This window comes from Periplaneta americana, chromosome 12, assembly GCF_040183065.1.
Source record: "Periplaneta americana isolate PAMFEO1 chromosome 12, P.americana_PAMFEO1_priV1, whole genome shotgun sequence".
Lineage (NCBI taxonomy): Eukaryota > Metazoa > Arthropoda > Insecta > Blattodea > Blattidae > Periplaneta > Periplaneta americana.
In genome coordinates, this window is record NC_091128.1 from 88,715,511 (window position 1) to 88,739,576 (window position 24,066).

The following is a 24,066-nucleotide window of genomic DNA, read 5'->3' on the forward strand; positions in this document are numbered from 1 at the left end:
GAAGATTCATTTTTTTTACACGTGATGCTCGATCCGGGGCCATAAGCAAAGCGGAAACAGCAATGACCTGTCCGCCGCAGTTACTCGCTAGTCCGAATTTGAGGGACTGAAAATTCTTACGTAGTCGTCGAACATGCAAGAACTCACCGAAGGCGAATGTTTTTTGCGCTTTTTCTGTAAAGAAAGTGTATGAACTTTTTTTCAGTGGAGCATTATCCGAACGACACCATTCCGGGGCGTTGGATTAGAAGAGATGGAGAAGATCGTGTTCATCGTGTGTGGCCCCCCAGGTCCCCGATCTTACCCCCTGTGATTTTTATCTGTGGGGTGTTTGTACCACACCTCCCTGCTACTCTTCAAGATCTGCGACATCGAATTGTTGGAACCATGAATTCCATAATTAGGGACCAGTTGATTCTTGTGTGGCAAGAAATGGATTGCCGTTTTGATGTTTGTCGCGCAACACATGATGCGCATGTTGAGTGCTTGGAACCTCATGGACTATAAAACTTTAAACCTTCCGCTATCCAATGGTATGCTGCAAGTGTTTCTACTGTTTATAGTTTGTTTAAAATGAATATTTGAAATCTGCTCTTTCTTTTTGAATAACCCTGTTTAACTTCTAATCTGAGACTTCACTACTCTGTATCAACTACACGATTTCAACTGTTGCTAAGTTAACCCTGTTAGTAAACCATAATTCGAGGCGTTCTTATTTCGTAATTGTACATGTCATTCTCTCCCACGAAACCGCCCCATGCAATTTGACCACCACTTCGTCCAGGCGTAATCAAATGGCGGACAATTTTTACATAACCTACAGTACTGGTACTACATATATTAGGTTATTTTGCGTGTTGAGAAAGTCTGTCATCCAGACAACATAGGGATCTTCTCCAGCACTCCGGTTCTCCAGTGGCATCCCAACAATAAATTCCCCATTATCGTTTATCATTATATTTCATTACGGGTGCAAGGTACGTCCACTAATTGTGGCATACTGTGCATGGTCTTTGACGAACTAAGTGGCGTACTCTTCTCGACACTAGCGACAGCTTATAAGTCACGCTGTAGAGTCAGTATGAAAAACGGCAAGTTAAGGGCCCTGCCATTGTGTTGTTTTGTGTTTCAGCGAGCGTGAGGCCAGTGTGATGCGCGCCAACAGCTGGCTGTACCACTACTACATGGTGCAGAGCAAGCTGCAGTACGGACTGGCCTACGAGGCGCACGCCGCCTCCAGAATGGCAGCCGCCGCGGCGGCCGCCTACTACCACCCCCACCCTCACCCACCGCCGCCCCCGCCGCCACCACCTCACCCGCAAGTGATGTCGCCGTACCCGCACCACGACCCCGGGCACCACTCCAGCTACCTCCACCACCACCACCATCAGATGTCGCCCGCGCCCTCGGGAGTCGTCCCCACGCACCACCACCACCACGGCCTGAACGGCTCGGCGGGGACGCAGCACCACCAGCTGCAGCACCCCACCGACGCGAACAGCCCCGGCTACGCCGAGGGGGCGCCGCCCTCGTACCGCTACGGACGCCGCACGGAGGCCGAGCCCGTGGACTACTCGCTGCACCCGGCGGCGCACGACGAGCCCGACGACCACAAGCGCAAGGCGCTGGCGGGACACATCAAGATGGAGATCCTCAAGACGCCGCGCTCCTCGCCCTCCACGGAGGTGATCGTGGACCTGGACCGGGGAGGCGGGGGCGGCGGGGGCGTGGTGACGGCGCTGCAGCACCCCCTGGGCCGGCCGCGCGTCATCAAGACTGCGGCGGTGGACCCCGCCGAGTTCATGGAGCAGTGGAACCCCAGCCCGCCCTGGTCCGACACCACGGTGCAGAAGGTGCCCGACATCATCCACCAGGACCTCAGCCCCTACATGACGACGACGCCGCCCACCCCCACGGGCACCCCCGGCAGCAGCAACGGGGCGGGCGGAGGCGGGCTGTCGCAGCAACCCCCCCACACGGCCTTCACGTTCGACTGGACGCCGGAGCAGTACGTGCCCAACCTGCAGGGCGCGCGGACGTCGGCGCCGCTGTCGGACGAGGAACAGTTCCACCTCATGGCGGCAGGCACGTGGCCCGGCGAGCACAGACTGTTCCCCCTGCAGCCCCCGCCGCCTCCGAGGCTCGGCCTGCAGCCCGCGGCCGGCAGACTGGAGCCCGACACCGCCGAGCAGAGCGCGGCCAAAGGTACAGACAGACAGCAACTGTTCAACTTCACTTGTCGACTTCGTCGACTGGGTAACGGAAAGAAGTTTAAACGACACGTCAGTGTATGTTCTAATGGCTTTGACACATTTCGTACCTATGTTTTCATTTTTCCCATTCTAATTTACGGTACCTTATTGTGTGTCGAAAAAGTGTGAAAATAAAATCAATCGTTAACGAAGTCGAAAAATACAAGACTAGTTACATAAATATGTTTATCTATAACTGGTATCTAAACAGATCTTTATTTCATAATCCTTAGCAACCTAAACAATGGCTTCATTCACAGCAGCGAATTCAAAGTTTTTAATTCAGAGCAGTGAATTGAAATTTTTAAATCACTCTCTCCGTGACAACCAAAACATTAACAATATTCGGGTTAGCGCTATGTCCATAATATGTATTTATTTTGTATCGTATACAGCAATAAATACTAAATACTAAATCCATATAGGCTAATCATTCATTTATAACTTCTTCACAAACAACACATTACAAATATAAAGCCTACAATTTAAAATTAAATTTAGATACCAGTAGGCCTAATGGATAAAATGGATAAAACAATATATAGCACAGATTTTGCTCTCTGACACTATTTGACTCACTAACGACTCGTCGATGAAAAAAAAATGTGTGCGACATTTAACAACAATTAAAAGATGAAAGAATGCTCCTGAAATTTGCATGCCAAAGTGTATATTATTATTATTATTATTATTATTATTATTATTATTATTATTAAAGGCTGCTAATTTAGAAAATGGCATCGGTACAACAATTATTACACAATTACCATCATTACCGGCATAGAAGTGTCCAGGGAGGGGCTGAGAGGAACTTTATACCCCCCCCCCCTTGAGCTTAAGTTTACGGAGTTATTTAATTTGATGAAATTAAACCCAACAGTTTTATTTTTGCCTTACACACGCAAGTCACCAAAGCGTTTACTAGAGGTGAGCATACACCCCTTGAATGATAACTAGTGGACTCGTCCTAGCAGCAGCGATTCTTTAGGGAATCCTGGATCCGCCATTGAATTTACCGGTATTTCATGTTGAACATTTACAAGCACAGTACAGCACAGTCCAATTTGATTTCTTATGGAGAGTAATGCACTACTTGGGTGACAAAAATAACATTAAATGACAAGGACTGAAACGTATGTCGAGTGTTTGTTTATTTCGTCACTTCCACTGCAACATTTGCAGATGTGAAGCCGTGTTTCCGGATGTAGGCCTACTAGCCACTCTTCTACTGAAATGGACCTTACCCAGCCGCCTGTCGCCGGGGGACTGAGCTAAGTGCATTAAGACAACGTAAAAATACACTCTTCACACTCACTCCGAAAATAATCATTTGGAAAGCTACATTTGAAAAATGAGCACCTTTTACCGTGTTGGCAGCCCTGCAGCTAGCCAATTAATTCACATTGAAGTATTAATGTTATCATTGCTCACCTCTGAGACTGCAGATGGCTATCGTAGGAGCGAACAAAAGAGATACAACTTTAATGTCTAACAAGCTACTCCGTAATTGTACCCAGAACAAAAAAGAACCGAATTGCGTAGTAAGTTGAATTAATGAACGGAAAAGAAAGAAGGATTTTCAACCATTTGCCCGGACAACTGTAATTATAATAGAAGTGGACGTGTTTGCATGCCCATTAGTCTCTCCTGACAGTATTTTATCCGTCGTCATCAGGTTTTCACCCCCAAGTCGGTTGCGACTCTGACATTTTAATTATTGTGTTAGTAACCCATAAATCGGTGTCACATCAAAGCGGGTTTAGTCGACGCCCCAAAAATAATCGAGATAAATCTCCTGCACGCACGCACTCATTCTTGTGTCACAACTTTCCAGTTGTCACGAAGATAAATATTTTGAGGTCAGAGAGACGTAGTAACATTAGAGCCGCGATGAAGACCCTAATGAACAGGGGAGGACACTAATTGTCTGTGTTATGCAGCCTCCTCGCCTCTCCGCCTCTTTGGGCGTTCGTTTTGCATGATGGGGAGAATCATTGATTACGGCTATGATTTGTAGTCGTTGAAGTACAAGACATCCCATTTGATAGTGAGCTAACCACAGCCTAAATGGGAAACTTGAAAGAGTGTCGCAACTGTCATATTTTACTTTCTTATTACGCTTTGTATGTCGAGGAAGTATTGGTATTGGTATCGCTATTCGAACTTCTATTGATATTTTAGTTCATATTATTCATGCCTTCATATGTAGATGAAATTATTGGGGATCATCAGTGTGGTTTTAGACGTAATAGATCGACTATTGATAAGATTTTTTGTATTCGACAGATATTGGAGAAAAAATGGGAGTATAAGGGTACAGTACATCAGTTATTCATAGATTTCAAAAAGGCGTATGACTCGGTTAAGAGAGAAGTTTTATATAATATTCTTATTGAATTTGGTATTGCCAAGAAACTAGTTCGATTAATTAAAATGTGTCTTAATGAAACTTACAGCAGAGTCCGTATAGGCCAGTTTCTATCTGATGCTTTTCCAATTCACTGCGGGCTAAAGGAGGGAGATGCACTATAACCTTTACTTTTTAACTTCGCTCTAGAATATGCCATTAGGAAAGTTCAGGATAACACAGAGGGTTTGGAATTTGAACGGGTTACATCAGCTTCTTGTCTATGCGGATGACGTGAATATGTTAGGAGAAAATCCACAAACGATTAGGGAAAACGCGGAAATTCTACTTGAAGCAAGTAATAAGATAGGGTTGGAAGTAAATCCCGAAAAGACTAAGTATATGATTATGTCTCGTGATCAGAATATTGTACGAAATGGAAATATAAAAGTTGGAGATTTATCTTTCGAAGAGGTGGAAAAATTCAAATATCTTGGAGCAACATAACAAATATAAATGATACTCGGGAGGAAATTAAACGCAGAATAAATATGGGAAATGCCTGTTATTATTCGGTTGAGAAGCTTTTGTCATCTAGTCTGCTGTCAAAAAATCTGAAAGTTAGAATTTATAAAACAGTTACATTAGCGGTTGTTCTGTATGGTTGTGAAACTTGGACTCTCATTTTGAGAGAAGAACAGAGATTGAGGGTTTTTGAGAATAAGGTTCTTAGGAAAATATTTGGGGCTAAGAGGGATGAAGTTACAGGAGAATGGAGAAAGTTACACAACGCAGAGCTGCACGCATTGTGTCCTTCACCTGACATAATTAGGAACATTAAAGCCAGACGTTTGAGATGGGCATGGCATGTAGCACGTATGGGCGAATCCAGAAATGCATATAGAGTGTTAGTTGGGAGGCCAGAGGGGAAAAGACCTTTGGGGAGGGCGAGACGTAGATGGGAAGATAATATTAAAATGGATTTGAGGGAGGTGGGATATGATGGTAGGGACTGGATTAATCTTGCTCAGGATAGGGACCAATGGCAGGCTTATGTGAGGGCGGCAATGAACCTCCGGGTTCCTTAAAAGCCAGTAAGTAAGTAAGTATTGATTCATGCTTTACGTCTCATAGCTTTCATATTACAGTTCCTACTGAATTGATAGAGGAATAAAAATTAATATTCTGGTATTTGCCGATGATATGATTGTAATACAAGATACTGAAACAAAACTACAAAAAACAGTATATGAACTAAATAAAGTATGCCAGAAGCATAACTCTAACATATCACATACAAAAACAAAAGGCAAAAATACTCTAAGATCTAAGATTGAAATAGATAATAAAGCAGTAGAACAAGTAACAAATTTTAAGAACCTGGGATGTGATGTAAGTTACAAAAAGGATAATGATATAAAAATAAAATTACAATCATTCCAGACAGTATGTGGCACAATTAATAGAACTTTGAAGAATAAAAGCAGAAAGGAAACAAAAATGAAATTCTACAATGTAATGGCAGTCCTTACTCTTTTATATGGAAGTGAAAGTTGGGTTACACAAAACCTGAAGTTAGTAAAATACAAGCGGCAGAGATGAAATTCTTGCGGAAAATAAAAGGATGCACGAGATTAGATAGAATTAGAAATGAAGATATTAGGCAGGAACTAGGAGTATACCCACTTATTGATAAAATAGACAATTACAGACAAGATTGGAAATTACATTTAGAGAGAATGGACGACTACAGACTTCCTAAGAAAGCAATAAATTATAAACCAAAAGGACGAAGAGACCAGGGACGACCGATGAAAAGATGGAGCGACCTTTGAAGCCGGAACGGGCAATTGCCCATACCATGAAGTGAAGAAGAAGAAGAAGAAGAAGAAGAAGAAGACAGTTTCTACTTCCTGTAGAATTGTTATATGTTTATTTACATTTTATGTTTTGTTTTTGACAGAACTATAATATGCATTATTTCTCATATACTGTACAATGGTGACATAGCTTTTCGCCATTTTTAACAGTATCACTGATATACATACCGGGATTAAATAGGGTCCTTTTGAGAGATGAATCAGGAAGGAGGAATTAAACATAAAAATCTGAAGGATGAACTGAAAGGAATGGTGCACATAAGAATAAGTCGGGTAGAAGAAGATATCAGATGATAGACAACATTAAGATACATGGATCATATGCCTAAGACGAAAAATAGGAAAGATAGGAAAATCCTCTTACCTAATTACAAATCCCAACATATTCTTCTAATTCCTTTAAAAAAAATGTTAAATTCATGTGTCTGCAAACATGAGAGTACAGACAGCTTACTGAGAGTTCAAAGAGTGAACTGAGAGGATAAAGATTGGCTAATTTATCTTACAATGACGTTTCTTTGACGATACTAGCTAGCTCCATAATGCAAAATGCTCGGTTGCTTCTACGAATCCCTGAGTTCATTGTTCGGCAGTGGTTGGATCGCCGAGGGAATATTCAGAAGAACCGGTAATCCACTGGTGTCTCAAGAAAACAGCCAAGAAATGAACTTATGCGGCAGAAAAACCTTCTTTTATAAGAACAAGAAAAATCTCAACACGTATTGGCGTAATTGAACGGAGTTACTCCTAGAAATATCTTGAATGGAGTCATTTATAGTGAAATATAGATTGCAATGCTTTAATATGGATACAATAATTGGTTTAAAAGTGTTGTACTCGATTTCAACAAGCATTGCAAGTTCAAGTAAGCCCCATACATTAAGTTACTATTATATTGCATTTACATAACGTGTTTTCCTCTAACACGTACTCTTTTTTCAAACGACATTTTATAAACACTCTATACGTTTGTGTGCGTGCGATTATGGACACCCTTGTCTAAATCCTAAAAATTCTTTGAGTGACTTTCTATTGCGTGTTCTACAACTTCAATATTATAATTTGTGTTTCCACATATGAACTTCAGATACATCCAATTAAATGTTCTAGCGAAGTACATAAGAATATTCTTACTTTACTTTTCAACTGCTTTTATGTAGTCTAATCAACTAAGACTATAATTATAAATGATTAAATTACTTTCTTTCCACTCCTCCACTATCTCTATTAATGTCCATCCGAGTGGTTATGTCGCAGAGTCATCGAAACGGCGGAAATCACGTGACAGTTACTTAACGGGGCCCTTTTCTTTAAATTATTTTAAGCAGTTGTATAATATTACGTAGACTTTCAATTCCGTACAGCAAATATTTGCAGGAAAGAGCCTAACAGCTCAGCCACTAGCTCTTAGAGAGAGGCCAGCAGAAACGGGTGGGGTAAATCTGAATGAGACATAACTACTCGGCTGGACAGTAGCTATGTTGAAGATACATTTAGGGGTTAAACTCTTCTTCTTTTTTTATTTTTTATTTAAAACCGGCAGAGGCCGTTTTCCAAAGTTATCTATTTTTGTTTTCTGTTTGTTTACCTTCGTTTCCTTTGTTTCCTTTGTTTTACTTATACTAATACAATCACAACACTCATGCCCGAGGCGGGACTCGAACCCACAACCCTTCGGACCAAGCGATAGGGATATGCCGTGCCCCTACCTCTTGAGCCATCCGGGCCGGCTCTTCTTCAAATGAGGAGCATCGAATCAAAATGCACTTATTCCACACGAAAATAGTTTCCAAACGGGAGCAATATTTGATTATTTAGTGTTTTTGAAATAGACGACATATTTTGAGAAGTATTTTAAGGCTCATGTAGATTAGGAGAAAGCATTTCTTAAAGGAAACCAAGAACACAGATCGATTCATCGTCAAAAAAGAGGGGAAATCTGTAAGAAAGTGAAATGGACTTACCGCATTTTGATTCGACACTCCTCAAATATACTGCTCTAATTTTCTAAACTATATGAAGTCCAATGCGAAATCTTCTTTAGCTTCTAAGTACGTTAAAAAATTAATATATGCACGTTTGTTAGTATTATATGTGGGTGCGGTGCATAATGACCCAAATTAATAGATCTGTAGGCCATTTCAAGTCGCCTTTATGAAAAAAGAAGAACATGACGATCTTTATGATGAATCTTTGATACACAAAACACATAAGAAAAGATTCTCGAAGGAACCGTGCCCTTGAGAAACATATACGTAGATGACTTCGTATTGCCTCAGTTGTGGGGTTTAAATGGGTGGCTGGAGCGACTAATGGAGGCAGATTATCTGGCAACGTAGCCGGGTCTAATTGGAGCGAAATATTTACGTTTCACAATAGCTTTATGGAAACAATCTCAGGTAATTGTGTTCGGTCTCGACCATTTGACTTTTGCACAAGAGGTTAAATGTGAAACAGACAGAGAAAGAAGGCAAACAATGAGCAGGTACAAGCAGCCTCATCCCAGTTTCGTAGCGCACTGATCAGTTAAGAAATTACCTCGCAGTCGAATGCGAGTTTTGATAAGGATAATTTACATAATCGCATTGCTCCATAAGGGCGCGCAAGCACAAATTATTTACTAACATGTAACAGAGAAATAAAGAGTACGTACATCTCAGAGCATTGAAGTCTCCCACAATCAGTTATTTAGGTTATACACAAATCAGGGGTCAAAACCCTTGAGCAATTCCTCTTTCTTCGGAAGAAATTACACGCAACAATAGATAGCAACAACATAATTGTTAGCAGCATTGGGTATTTGCATGTCCTATCTCGCATTCAAATAGAAACCCTGACATCAAAATGCATTCAGCACCAACTCACTGTCCTGTACTGGTAATGAGATCGTGGGTGCAATAGCCCCAGAACCTTCTGAAAATATATTTTAAATTCTGAATTCCATCAACTTAAGCAATAATAAATTTATACAGTCATGACATGACAATATAATATTCCCAGAAAACAATATTATCAACTTCTCCTGAACAAAACTAAGATTATACTTCAAGGATTCTGTTTTTCAAAACTGGTTAGTTTTAGATAGATTAGTTCATTCTTGATCTCCTGCTCCTTTGAGTCAGCTGAGCTTACAATTCTCCGTTATAGTGATGAGTTTCTAACTAAAATTTTATTTACGGATTTGTCTGTGGAAATCGTGTCAGTTAGACAAGCGTTTTCCAACTGTCGGTCCGCGAAATGATTTTTCCTGTTCACAGAAAATTCATAGATTCATTTATATTTGGTATGCACTGCTTTTGTTAATTTTAAAGAAAGCGAAAAATAAAATAAAATATTAACTCTCATCTCCAGATTCAAAACCAAATCACTGAATAATTTCTGGATATGTGTGGTTGAGAAATATCCTTATCTTAGCAGAAAAAAAAAAAAACTTAAAAATGATCGATAACTTTTTCAATCAGATATACATGCGAAATAACTACTCATATTTTGGCCAACTATGCAATTAAGACAAAATGCAGGGACCAACTGAAATTTGGTGCCGCACTACGTCTTGCAGTATCAACACTGAAACCACGAATCGAAAAGATTCAGCTAATAAATAGATTTGACACTGAGTAAATGTCAGTGACTCTGAGAGAAGAAGAATAAATAAACTGTTTATTGCAATTGTAGAATTTTCAATGTAAATATTATACACTTGAATAATGAAGCTTAATAATAAACAATAAAAAAGTGCTTAATGCAACTTTTTTTTTTCCATATCTTTGTCGGTCCGCGAGCATCAAAATGTTGAAAAGCGCTGGCTTGGACGATAGGTTTCAATTTTAAGGCGCTGAAATTTTGATCGCATCTTTTCCTTCCTATCGAAACACATTTGACACCCAGAAATGTTGACAGAAGAGCGATAGTTTCCAACGTTTAAAGTCCTTTTGTAAGAGCATAAATTATATTTTTACACGGCGTTTCTAAGTACTCCAATCTGTTACTCCCAAATCCTTTCTTGTTTTCCGCCAGAGGGAAGTATCTTCGGCTAGTTTGCGCTACTTACCGGGTAGATGGCTGGTATGTCGCGTAAAAAGTTGATGACATGTATTTTAGTAGAAAGCGGGTCGTCGAATATCTTAATTGTAAAATTCCAACATTTTCAGAAACATGTAAAACCGCCAAAAGCTCAATTCAAGACAGCCGGCACTACGTTTCGAACCCAGACCTCCCGAATATCGTGCAGGCGTGCTAACCACTACCATGTTCCGCAAGAAGATAACATAGTATGAAAAAATAACTTAAATTCTTTTTTAAAATAAAATTAAGAACGCAAAACTGAGAACATTCGGAGCAACATTAAAATTGAGACATAGAGGCCTAGCAACATCATCCCACCTTCACCGAGTTCACATAAATTTACAAATTTTGTTGAAATAAAACTCGAAACCACATACTATTAGAATTCTCAATGTGAAATCCCCTCCGAGACAAAACATCGAAATGTGTCCCACTGAAAAAAATCTTCTCCACTGAAATATTAAAAAGAAAAGAAAAAAGAAAAAGAAAATCTCATCTCTGAACTATAGCAGCAGAGATAGGTCCATACAGGGGACATCGTGAAATAATTTCCACGCGTGAAAACTACTGCACAAAGAACAAGAACAAAAGGAAGAACTCAATTCTCTGTGATCTAGCGGTCACCAAATTTGTCATTAGATTAGAACTTCAATGGTTTATATCGGATTCAGGGCAACGGGCTTTCAAAGAATGATAAAATCCTTAGCGTGACATCTTTTCAATGAGAGTAAAGTTGCGAAGTAATGTTAGTTAATATATGACACATAAGAGAACTTGTCCCAAATGAGAAGGTTTCAGGCGAAAGTCCGTCTTTTCTCGTCGTATCAAGATTTCGTGGTTTCGTAAAAACGCTTTGAAGAGTCGAGAGAAAAAGTTTAGAATAGAATTAACAAAATTTATCTAGAGTCATAGCTCCTACTCAACTGATGAATATTACTGTTTATGCTTGTAAATTCAATTAATCTGCATACCATATTCATTCTTGTATAACATTTCAATTGTTGCACACCTCAAAGCTACAAATTCTATCGGATATATATGGAATAAAATGAAATTAAATTTAAAAAAATTTAATGGAAGCCATGGTAAGTAGACCTATATGGCTTTACAATGTTGCAACTTCTGCATATCTTTACGTAGAAACGTTGACCTACAGCACGAGGAACAAGGAGAATATAGGAAGAACAAGGGAATTCAAGGAGTACACGTAAAATACAAAGAGAGCAAGTGGAATACAAGAAGAACAAGAGGAATATAAGGAGAACATGGGTATACAAGGAAAACACGGGGAATACATGGAGAACAAGGAAATACAAGGCGAAGAAGGAAAAGACAAGGAGAACAATGGAAATACAAGTAAAACAAGGGTAATATAAGGGAAGCAAGAGGAATACAAGGAAAGCAAGGGGAATACAAGGAGAACAAAGGAAAGACAAGGAGAACAATGGAAATACAAGTAAAACAAGGGTAATATAAGGGAAGCAAGAGGAATACAAGGAAAGCAAGGGGAATACAAGGAGAACAAGGGAAAGACAAGGAGAACAATGGGAATACAAGGAGAACATGAGAAATACAAGTAAAACAAGGGTAATATAAGGAGAACAAGAGGAATACAAGAAAAGCATGGGGAATACAAGGCGAACAAGGAAAAGACAAGGAGAACAATGGAAATACAAGTAAAACAAGGGTAATATAAGGGAAGCAAGAGGAATACAAGGAAAGCAAGGGGAATACAAGGAGAAAAAGGGAAAGACAAGGAGAACAATGGGAATACAAGGAGAACATGAGAAATACAAGTAAAACAAGGGTAATATAAGGAGAACAAGAGGAATACAAGAAAAGCATGGGGAATACAAGGAGAACAAGGGAAAGACAAAGAGAACAATGGGAATACAAGGAGAACATGAGAAATACAAGTAAAACAAGGGTAATATAAGGAGAACAAGAGGAATACAAGAAAAGCATGGGGAATACAAGGCGAACAAGGAAAAGACAAGGAGAACAATGGAAATACAAGTAAAACAAGGGTAATATAAGGGAAGCAAGAGGAATACAAGGAAAGCAAGGGGAATACAAGGAGAACAAGGAAAAGACAAGGAGAACAATGGGAATACAAGGAGAACATGAGAAATACAAGTAAAACAAGGATAATATAAGGAGAACAAGAGGAATACAAGAAAAGCATGGGGAATACAAGGAGAACAAGGGAAAGACAAGGAGAACAATGGGAATACAAGGAGAACATGAGAAATACTTGTAAAACAAGGGTAATATAAGGAGAACAAGAGGAATACAAGAAAAGCATGGGGAATACAAGGCGAACAAGGAAAAGACAAGGAGAACAATGGAAATACAAGTAAAACAAGGGTAATATAAGGGAAGCAAGAGGAATACAAGGAAAGCAAGGGGAATACAAGGAGAAAAAGGGAAAGACAAGGAGAAAATGGGAATACAAGGAGAACATGAGAAATACAAGTAAAACAAGGGTAATATAAGGAGAACAAGAGGAATACAAGAAAAGCATGGGGAATACAAGGAGAACAAGGGAAAGACAAAGAGAACAATGGGAATACAAGGAGAACATGAGAAATACAAGTAAAACAAGGGTAATATAAGGAGAACAAGAGGAATACAAGAAAAGCATGGGGAATACAAGGCGAACAAGGAAAAGACAAGGAGAACAATGGAAATACAAGTAAAACAAGGGTAATATAAGGGAAGCAAGAGGAATACAAGGAAAGCAAGGGGAATACAAGGAGAATAAGGGAAGGACAAGGAGAACAATGGGAATACAAGGAGAACATGAGAAATACAAGTAAAACAAGGGTAATATAAGGAGAACAAGAGGAATACAAGAAAAGCATGGGGAATACAAGGAGAACAAGGGAAAGACAAGGAGAACAATGGGAATACAAGAAGAACATGAGAAATACAAGTAAAACAAGGGTAATATAAGTAGAACAAGAGGAATACAAGAAAAGCATGGGGAATACATGGAGAACAAGTGAAGTATAACGGAAACAAGGCAAACGAGGAATACAAGAAGAAATAGAAAATATAAGAACAAGGGAAAGACAAGGAGAACAATGGGAATACAAGGATAACATGGGAAATACAAGTAAAACAAGGGTAATATGAGGAGAATAAGAGGAATACAAGGTAAGCAAGGGGAATACATGGAGAACAAGGCAAACAAGAGGAATACAAGAAGAAATATGAAATGTAAGGAGAACAAGGGAAAGACAAGGAGAACAATGGGAATACAAGGAGAACATGAGAAATACAAGTAAAACAAGGGTAATATGAGGAGAACAAGAGGAATACAAGGAAAGCAAGGGGAATACAAGTGAAGTATAAGGGAAACAAGGCAAACAAGAGAATACAAGAAGAAATAGAAAATATAAGGAGAATAATGGGAATACATGGATAACATGGGAAATACAAGTAAAACAAGAGTAATATGAAGGGAACAAGAGGAATACATGGAGAACAGGTGAAGTATAAGGGAAACAAGCGAACAAGAAGAATACAGGAAGAAATAGGAAATACAAGGAGAACAATGGAAATAGGAGAACATGGGAAATACAAGTAAAACAAGGGTAATGTAATGGGAACAAGTGGAAGACAAGGAAAGCAAGGAGAATACATGAAGAACAGATGAAGTATAAGGGAAACAAGCGAAGAAGAGGAATACGAGGAGAACAAGGGGAAGACAAGAAGAACAAGAGAGAGTTGCACTTTTATGTGACAATCAATTCCCTAGTAAAATTCTCCATATCTAGTGAAATAAAGACGTAGTTCTGTCTTTTAAAACTGTTTCTATTGAGATTTCATATTATGTGTCTACTACACAACATTCCGTTATATCACAAAGGCCTCTGTTGGACAAACTACAAAAGAAAGTTGAAAATAATGAGGGTGGACATAGTAATCAAATAGGCTGCTTTACATTCGCTGTTGAACAGCGGGCGAGTCTTCGAAATGCAGAAGGATATTGCTAATATTACCATAGTTTGAAAGAAATCGTTTCTTGCCCGTATACGTGTAGTATACATCACTTGGAAATAGTGAAAGGAAATAAAAGCATATAATAGAATATAATAAAGCATAACAGGTACTTACCCACCGTTGTATATGCAGTGGTTAAGGTGGAGTTCTAGCGTTGGTGGTAGCCGCGGTCCTGGGTTCGTAGCTCTCTTGCAGCATGAATGCGATGTCGTGCTGATGCAATCAGAATGCCAGCATCGTATCAATGCCTCATGGGGCTCCTTTATGGAAGAATGAAAGTCCAATTGTGGCTGTAGAATAAAGTAACAGTACATCAACATTAGACTTCTTCAACATATAGTAGAGGTTATAATACAGTATTTCAAATACCTAAAATTTATGTTGTAATAAGTGAATGTTGTTGTAATAATTGATATGTATATTGCAGATGTTATGCTATCAGCGAACAGAGGTCAAGAATGATACAGTTTTGACCAATATATTACACCTACTGATCTATTACATTTGTTACAATTTTATTCTGTACTGTAATTCCTAGTGTTTTATTTGAATTACAGTATTAGGTCCCATACTTTTTCTAGTGTTCATAAAATGAAGGTCATTCTGTATTATTTGCAGATGACACAAATATAGTAATTACAACCAATAACTCCAACACGTTCCAATTTTCAACAGAGGTAATTTTCCTTAAAATTGATTTTAAGTCAATACATTAATTTAAAATTGTAACAAAACTAACACAATGCACTTTAAATCCTGTCCAAATTCAATCTCGCAAATTTCTATCGCAATAATTAACAACAGATACAAGAACAACCAAATTTCTTAGCTTACAAATCGATCATATAGGTATTAAATTGGAAAAATCATGTTAAAGAAATTACCTTCCAAAATTAAATTCAGCACTTTTTACTATGGATCTATGCCAGCGATAGTAAATATCAATACCTTGAAAACAATATACTTTGCATATTTTCACTCGGTAATGAGTTTTGAAATAATATTCTAGGGAAATTCTACGGATGTAACAATATATTTCTACCACAAAAAGAGTAATTAGAATAATAGTAGGTGCCAAATCTAGGGAATCGTGTAGGACCATTTAAAAAAAATACAAATAATGATCGTGGCTTGTCAGTATATTTTTTCATTAATAAACTTCCTCGTATGTAATCGTGAAAAATGTGTAACTAATTGAACACTTAATAATATAAATACTGGTACAAATTTACTTTCATACTCCATCGGCAAGTCTATCGTGCTATCAAAAAGGAAAGCATTATATGGTAGTAAACAGTATGCCTCCCTATGCATATAAAATATCCAACTCAAAACATAGGATTATTTAGGGCCAAATTAAAGAAGTACCTAGTTTCTCACGCCTTCTATCTGTAGGTGAATTTATGATATTCAACAACGCTGCATGAATATTTCTGTCTTGTATTAAGTATCGATACTAATCCCTTGTGTTGTACTAGTATATCTTGTAAAAATCTTCTATATATATATTTCAACTAGACTGTGACTATGAATTAAAACTTTGTAGTGCTATCACAGTTTAGTATATACAGTCACGAAGCTCAATACGTAGAGAATATGCATCCATAGATAGTTGCTAACCACTAGGATCGCTACTATCGCCTCATCACAGACAATGCGAAATAGTACCGGCACAGTCTATTGTTCCTAGTACTCTCAACAACTCAAGCTTCGTGACTGTATATACTAGACTGTAGTACTATTAAGATTTATTTGACTTGTTCCATATTCTAGCTGTGAAGATATGTACGAATACCATGAAATGTAAATAAATACAATACAATACGTACATTCTAAATTTGAGTTTACGGAAAATATCCATTGTTCATTAGCTCAGTGCATGCAGTAATATTAGGCCTATATAAGTACTCACTAAACTACGTCACTTAGAATCAGAATAATAATAATTAATCATATTCGTCAACTTTCTGTTGCTTACCCAATAGCGCATTCTAAATTATGTTTTATGTCTATAATTTGCATCAAAATTTCGAAGGTAGTTGTCATTGTCTTACCTGACCAGAATTAGAAATACAACTTTTCAATGATAGGCGTGTGTTGAAATCTTAACATAATATGGTTCTTGGATAATTAAACTGAAAATGAAGATTGGCAATGAACTCATATACGAGGGTAATATAAGGAGAACAAGAGGAATACAAGGAAAGCAAGGGGAATACATGGAGAACAAATGAAGTATAAGGAAACAAGGCAAACAAGAGGAATACAAGAAGAAATAGAAAATATAAGGGGAACAAGGGAAAGACAAGGAGAACAATGGGTATACATGGAGAACATGGGAAATACAAGTAAAACAAGGGTAATATGAGGAGAACAATAAGAATACATGGAGAACAGGTGAAGTATAAGGGAAACAAGGCGAACAAGAAGAATACAGGAAGAAATAGGAAATACAAGGAGAACAATGGAAATACAAGAAGAACATGGGAAATACAAGTAAAACAAGGGTAATAGCTGCGATTATGTATGTCATATTGAGCTTAAACAAGGCAGAAAAGCACTTGTCTTATGAGGAATTAAGTAATACCATAGAATATTTAACGGTACAGACGAGATGTCATAGATATAACTGATGTCGTCGTAACAATGTTGAACTGCCTACCTACAGAGTGGGTCATAAGTCACGTTACCCTCACCCTAATTTGTTTATTTCACAACTAACTAACAAATAACAATTCATATACATACACATGCCTTATTTATCCAGAAGATCTGTGTGTGCACCATCGTTGTCATGACATAACCGAATACGACGCCTTGTCCGACGAGAAGTTTTCCGAAGAAAATCTTCTGTTGTATTCCTGGATTCTTCTGCCACATCAAAATTGCAATTGATTAATTGTAAAATATTAAAATATTAAACATATTAAAACGTTTAAATATTACAGGGATAACGTGACTTATGACCCTAATTGTACATTATGCAGCGATCCCCAACAGGTGGCCAGTCAAATGTTTAGTTCTGGCTTCCAGAACAATTATTTAACAGAAAAGTAAATACAATCTGTCAGATACAGTTATGTGAAATAAGTTTTTTTAGTAAGAAATTAGTTTTAAATCTTCGATAATTTTCCAAACACATTTCAAAGACATATGACTTTTCAGATATTTTAACGCCCTCCAAAATAAATTTTTAAGTATTATGTGTTAATCCATTTGGTACAAGTAGCATTTTAATAATATATAAAAAAACAGAACCTTAAATAAAGAAATTAATATCTCAAAAAATATTTGACACAGCTTAACAACATTTGGTGTATAATATCAGTATGCTAATGTGCTGGTATGGTCAAAATTTCAAGTTGGTCAGAGGAAAATAGTAGATTTTAGAATTTCATAGAAATGCATTGCCTTAAGGATTAAAAGTAATGTTAGCAGGAATTAACGAAGGTAGCGTACAATTTGAATACACGATATTCAGAATTCACAAGAACTTGAAAGTAATTTTAATATTAAGAACTTACTTATTTCTGAACAGATATGTGGATAATTTTCAAACTTGCAAACACTAGCATTCTATGTTTCTTTAATATTTACATCAAGCAATTGGTACGAAACAATCTTCTCGGACATCAGTAATATAAAAAATGAGCACAAATATATTGTCAATAACTTTCAAGATGCTTTGAAATTATTCACTTCCTCTTACACCTCCAACTTACAAGAAATATTCGCACTCATTTATCTCATTAAGGCGTTCTGGATTCAATTAATTAGAAAACGGATGTAAAAAGTTTGCTAACGAAGTTATTAAACATATAAGTTACTGTTAATAAATATTAAGATACCATGAAGCACATTTTCGGTATTGCAAGTAACCCAAAATAGAAACTTTTTTTTCTCAAGCAATTGAATATTAAATAAAAAAAAAATCTTGATTACACAACTTTTAACACTATATCACACGGAATATGTATTATATGTCTTTCTCGTGTTAAATTCTATCGTACCTGGTTAACATGTTTCAGGCTGTTATGGGCCATCTTCAGAACTGGTTGGTGCTGGCCTTGGCGTCTTTTGTTTGTGTTGCCTATGGGGGTATGTTTGTGTGGTGTAATGTGGAGTCAAAGAGTGTGTGTGTTCTGAAATTGAGTTGTGTGTTGAGAATTTCATTTGGATACGAAATATACAGACACACAAAAACACATCCAAATGAAATTCTCAACACATAACTCAATTTCAGAACACACACACTCTTTGACTCCACATTACGCTACACAAAGACACCCCCACAGGAAACACAAACAAAAGGCGCCAGGACCAGCACCAACCAGTTCTGAGGATGGTCCATAACTGGCTGAAACATGTTAACCAAGTACAGTAAAATTTAACACGAGAAATACACATAGGCCTAATACATATTCCGAATATTAAATGTTCGTTTCTGCCCTCGCTCCGCGTCAAAAAAAATAAGATTACAATAATATTCATCAGATTTTGCTCCACCAATGTGAAATTAATAACCGTTAATTTTCTGAACTAATTAACCAGTACCAATAGAAACTCTATTAGCTTAACAGTTCTTTATCGATTTTCCAGTGAATGTGTGTATACGTAACTTTTTGAAGATTTGTGAACTTACATAGAATTTAATCAACATTTAGAGAATGAAGTATTTTTCAATTTCTGTAGATTTTATAATGATTAGTGAATGTTCGTACAAAGAATTTCAACTTGAACAGATAAAGAAAAGTGATCTGAGAAAGTTACAAATACATGCATGTATAAATACAAGGTGATACAAAACGTTTTTGTGAAATGCTGGTTGGTGAAAGATATGACTCTTTGCAACAGAAAAATATAAATAATTACCAAATACATCATTTGAAAGAGATAATATTTTCAATTGTAATTTGGAACAGTAGTATTATGATGCGATTTCTACTACATGGTGTTTCTGTTACTTAATTAGGATTGTAATAACATTAAAACAACATTAAAATATCGTTAAATATTTGGTTATTGTTAGAAAATACCCGTTAGTATTAGCAGTATTATATCAATTTATATCGTACTGTGAAGCCTTACCTTTCTTTATAAGACTGTTCAAAGTGTCCTCCATCCATAGCGACATGGAAATTGTTCATACGTATTTTCGTATGTTTCTGTGGCTTCTCGGATATTTTTCCAGCATGAATTCGTCATTACCTAGAATGCAAGTTTAAGAATAAAAGGATTAAATCGAGTTTATTCATTATTCAGAAGAGCTACTTACATTCTTAGTTTGTCTTTTTGTAGAATCTATCATCAAAGGGAGGCGTTTGTTTATAATCCCCTTAAAATTCATGACTAGGGCTCACATTTCTATAACATGTCATATTTTTTTATCCTCGCCTCTTTTTACAAACTTAAGGGGTTAGGTACAGCTTACAGTAGTAATTTTTTTGGAAGCATTCAACATTTTTTTTCCCTCCATTACTGTATCTTGTACAATAATGAAAATTGGTAGCCTATGTGTAAAACACTGTCCTTCCGCTATATGGAAAAAAAAATATTTTTACGACTTAAAAAAATACTTACTGTTATTGCAAGTTATCTTGAACCTTCTGAGCGAGGACATAGGGGCAGAGGGAAGGAAGCGCGTAACGCGGGTGGAGCCAACTGAGTTGTTTGCGCATGCTCCGCAGCATAATCTCTTGTCAAGAAACATAGAGCTATTTCCTTCACTGCGAACCAGTAGTGTTAACATGGAGCAGCAACCACAGGGTAGTAATTATGGTGAAATCACGCCACCGGAGAAAAAGTAACGCTGTTATCCATAGCCGAGAAAGAGAAATTATCGCAAATATAATAAAATTAAGCGTTGCGAGGAGGAAAAATTAAACAAGTGTTTGCTGGAACCTCTTGCTAAGGAATATGAGAGAGCGGCTAAATACTCTGGCAAAAGAATTAGTTCCGTGAAGAGAATTAAGAATAATATTGAATTACAGCCGAAAGAACCTCACACTACTCCGGGAAAGAATATGTATGTAATGTTTAGAAATTATTGCTATAATAGTTATGTACAATAGTGTGTGTATTGAGAGCGGCATAATGAATTACTGTTGCAAGTTATTATTTTCTTATAGTTCTACTAAACATATTATTTCATTCCACAATTAGACTTGTGTAAAGTTGAAGTGGACGACTTCGATCAACATGTTATTCGGGATACAATCGAAGAATTCTATCGTGTTCAGAAAGTAGTACCTACGATTAAGAAGATAATTCCGAATGTATGATGCCATTGGCGAAATAATTAATTTTGGAATAAGCGATGATGGCAGCAATGATAGGGATATGGATTGTGTATAATTGTAAATTAATGTAAATTCAAATAATAAGCCTGTAAAATATTGTTATAAGAATATGTACATATTAGCTGAAGGTGTAAGTCATGCAGGCCTATATAATGTATAGAAGTAGCTGTAGTAACTCCTCCATTGCCGGTCCCCAGCCCGGATGAGAGAGGAGTGTACACACGATTATATTTAAATACTTACTCATTACAGGTTAATTAAAGCTTGCTACGAAACTATGTTCTCCTCTCAAAACCGGAGTGTCGAGAGAAAATGATGTCTGTATTGAACCAAATTATTTTACAGTAGAGAGCCGTAAGGTAAAAGAACCAACGTTTTTTGAAAAGAGTCACGTTACCCGAGGGAAGGGCATCCTTGCCGTGCAGTTAAGTTGATGAGTACATGCCGTACCGAGCAGTTCCAAAGACAGACTTAGGGGATGTAAGGTTCAAGATAACTTGCAATGACAGCATATATTTTTTTACAAAATTAAAAATGGTGGCAGTTCTCTTGCAGTGATGAAGCGTTTCCCTCATAACTCATAAACGTGTTAACTTTTTGATATTATCTCTCTTTTATTTTATTGCTGAAACTCATATTTACAATATCTTTCAACTACATTCCTTAATAAATAATATTTTTTTTTAATTTCTTGTTAGAAGAAAATACTGATATTTGATCATTTTTAAAGGTATTTACTTTTTATCAGACAATCTATAAAAGGTAGAGGAGTGATCCTGCATCATATTGTAGATATGACATATATAAATTTACACAAAAAATTTTATCACAGAATGTTGGATAGTTTTTTAGTTACGTGGGAAACGCTTCATCACTGCACAGTGAACTGAATTTTGAAAAAGAATGTAAATAATTTTTTTAATCATAAATTTTTTTTTTTCATATAGCAGAAGGACAGTATTTTACACACACCAATTTTCATTATTGTACAAGATACAGTAATAGAGAAAAAAAGAGTTGAATATTTCCAAAATTTTACTGCTGCAAGCTGTACCTAATCCCTTAAGTTGAATTAAACATATTTCTAGCCATTATGAACACGAAGACATGGTTTATACTGGTCATATAAATGCATATTTTTACTATATAATTACAGGGTGATCCGTTTGGGTAGGGATAAAATAGAAGCACCGTAAAACATTTACTACAGAACTTTGTTTGTTGAAACTTTGTGCATACAACATTGAAAGATGGGAGATTCCTCAGAGCTCAACATGACCCCCATTGCGCACCCTGCACAGCTCATAACGGTGTTGCAATTCATTCCATGTCCGTTGTAACATAAGAGGGGTGATTTGTTGAAAAGCTTGAGTAATTTTTATTCTCAGATCATCAATGTTCCTGGGTTCCTGTGAATAGACAATATCTTTAATAAAACCCCACACGAAGAAGTCAGGAGGGGTTAGATCTGGGGAGTTTAGGGGCCAAGCCAAGAGATAGCTGCTTCTCGTACTGGGTTTCGCCTGCAACCTCTTGCATGTTTTTTTAAACATAGAACCTGTTTCTACAAATGTTCGATACCACAACATTATGGAATCGTATTTAGGTACATTACGCACACCATACTCACGTCGAAATTCCCTTTGAAGACTCTCAAATTTAACATACCAAAGAATACATTGTGCCCGCTGTTGATTTGTAGTAGCCATTTTAATCATCTACGATTTTCATTTGTCCTTTCAGATTGTGCACTGTTGATTGTCGTATATATGGAAACTCCCATCTTATAACCATAATATAACAGCAAGAAATGTTCCCTACTATCATAATAGCTTTATAATACCATCTGTATAATTTGACTCTAAAGTTGGATACACTCTGTATATCCTGACATTCATCATCTGCATTTTAGCCATTAGAAATTGGCAGCCATGCTCCTGGTAACCCTTAAGTAGAAGTATCTTTGTTACTTATGAAATATACCAAAACTGAACAAGAAATTTCATTAATGCTTGTCTTCTTTCTTCCAGATGCGCGAGATTCTACGAGCAGTTTATGAGCCAGAATAATCAGCTGACATTTCTACATTGTTGGACGTTTATAAATATTATTAAGTATGACATATTGTCAACAACGACTGTGATGCCATCTATATACCGTAATAGATACTAAACCCACGGCTGGCTCGTGCAATGTGCCTTGTCTTCCTCACGTGAAACAAGAAATATTTCCGCCACGATATTTTGTGACATTTTTTTTGTACGTGTGCGTGCTGAACAGTGTCGAATTGCACATCCAGTGAGTTTTGTTTCGCTGATCTTATCAAGAGACAGAAACATCTGTATCGTTAAAGAGAATCCTGCAGTATTTCGTGACGGAAGAGGTCGCTCTTTTGTTGTTTTAATGAAATGTACCATGTAACAGATTTCTATCGTTCTCATTGACTGTGTAAACCAGTGTCTCCGTCCCTTGATCTTGTACATCTGACTTTCTCCGCCACGTTTGAAATGCTAGAAGATGTACACAGATTTCAAGACCTATTTATATATAAACTATTTTTAAAATATATGTTTTGAAGGGCTTAATATGAAGCCAAATAACCTGTCGAATGTGTTCTATATTATACAAAAATATCGTTACTAGTTTCCTATGTTACAGTCATTACATCGCGTGGTACTTAGTGGATATCATTGCAGAAGTGACTGTTGTGTTTTATTTATTGATATATTATGAAGTCTGCAGTATTATAACCATGGCCGCACGCATTTGACTGTAATTTGCGGTGTGAATGTGATTCAGAAGTGGCCGCAGTGCGTGACGTCAGAGCGATGTTTTTTTTTTTTTAATCCAGGAAGCGTGCGCTCACGTGTGTGGTACAAAAGTAAGATAAATCAGAAAAAAAAAAGGGTTCCGATTAATTCGCATGAAACGTAACAATAAGCTCATCACCAACACTAAAAGGTACGTGAATTCACTGTCATATAGGCTGTGATCATATTTATATAGCATGCTAGATCACAGATCCATCCGTAAGTATGCAGTCAATGGCCAAATATGAAGCACTCGGTTTAATCTCATCCCAACATTTACTTTAATGTAAAAAGTAAGGGTGAACGCAATTTTATAAATTCCCAATTTCACTTACCTACAGAGAATAATAGGAAAGCAATGCACTGTTCTATACCATCGAGATTAAATGCAATTTTATTTCTGGG

General features: G+C 37.2%; 1 protein-coding gene across 1 annotated transcript in view; it reads left to right on the top strand.

The window, feature by feature from the left end:
• dysf (dysfusion) overlaps positions 1-23,030 on the top strand; it is a 1,258,166-nt gene extending 1,235,136 nt beyond the window's left edge. The window contains exons 9-10 of the mRNA XM_069841720.1: positions 1,133-2,205; positions 22,882-23,030. Coding sequence (XP_069697821.1) covers positions 1,133-2,205; positions 22,882-22,910 — 1,102 coding nt within the window. The 3' untranslated portion in view covers positions 22,911-23,030. The remainder of the gene's footprint in view (positions 1-1,132; positions 2,206-22,881) is intronic.
• The last annotated feature ends 1,036 nt before the right edge of the window (positions 23,031-24,066 follow it).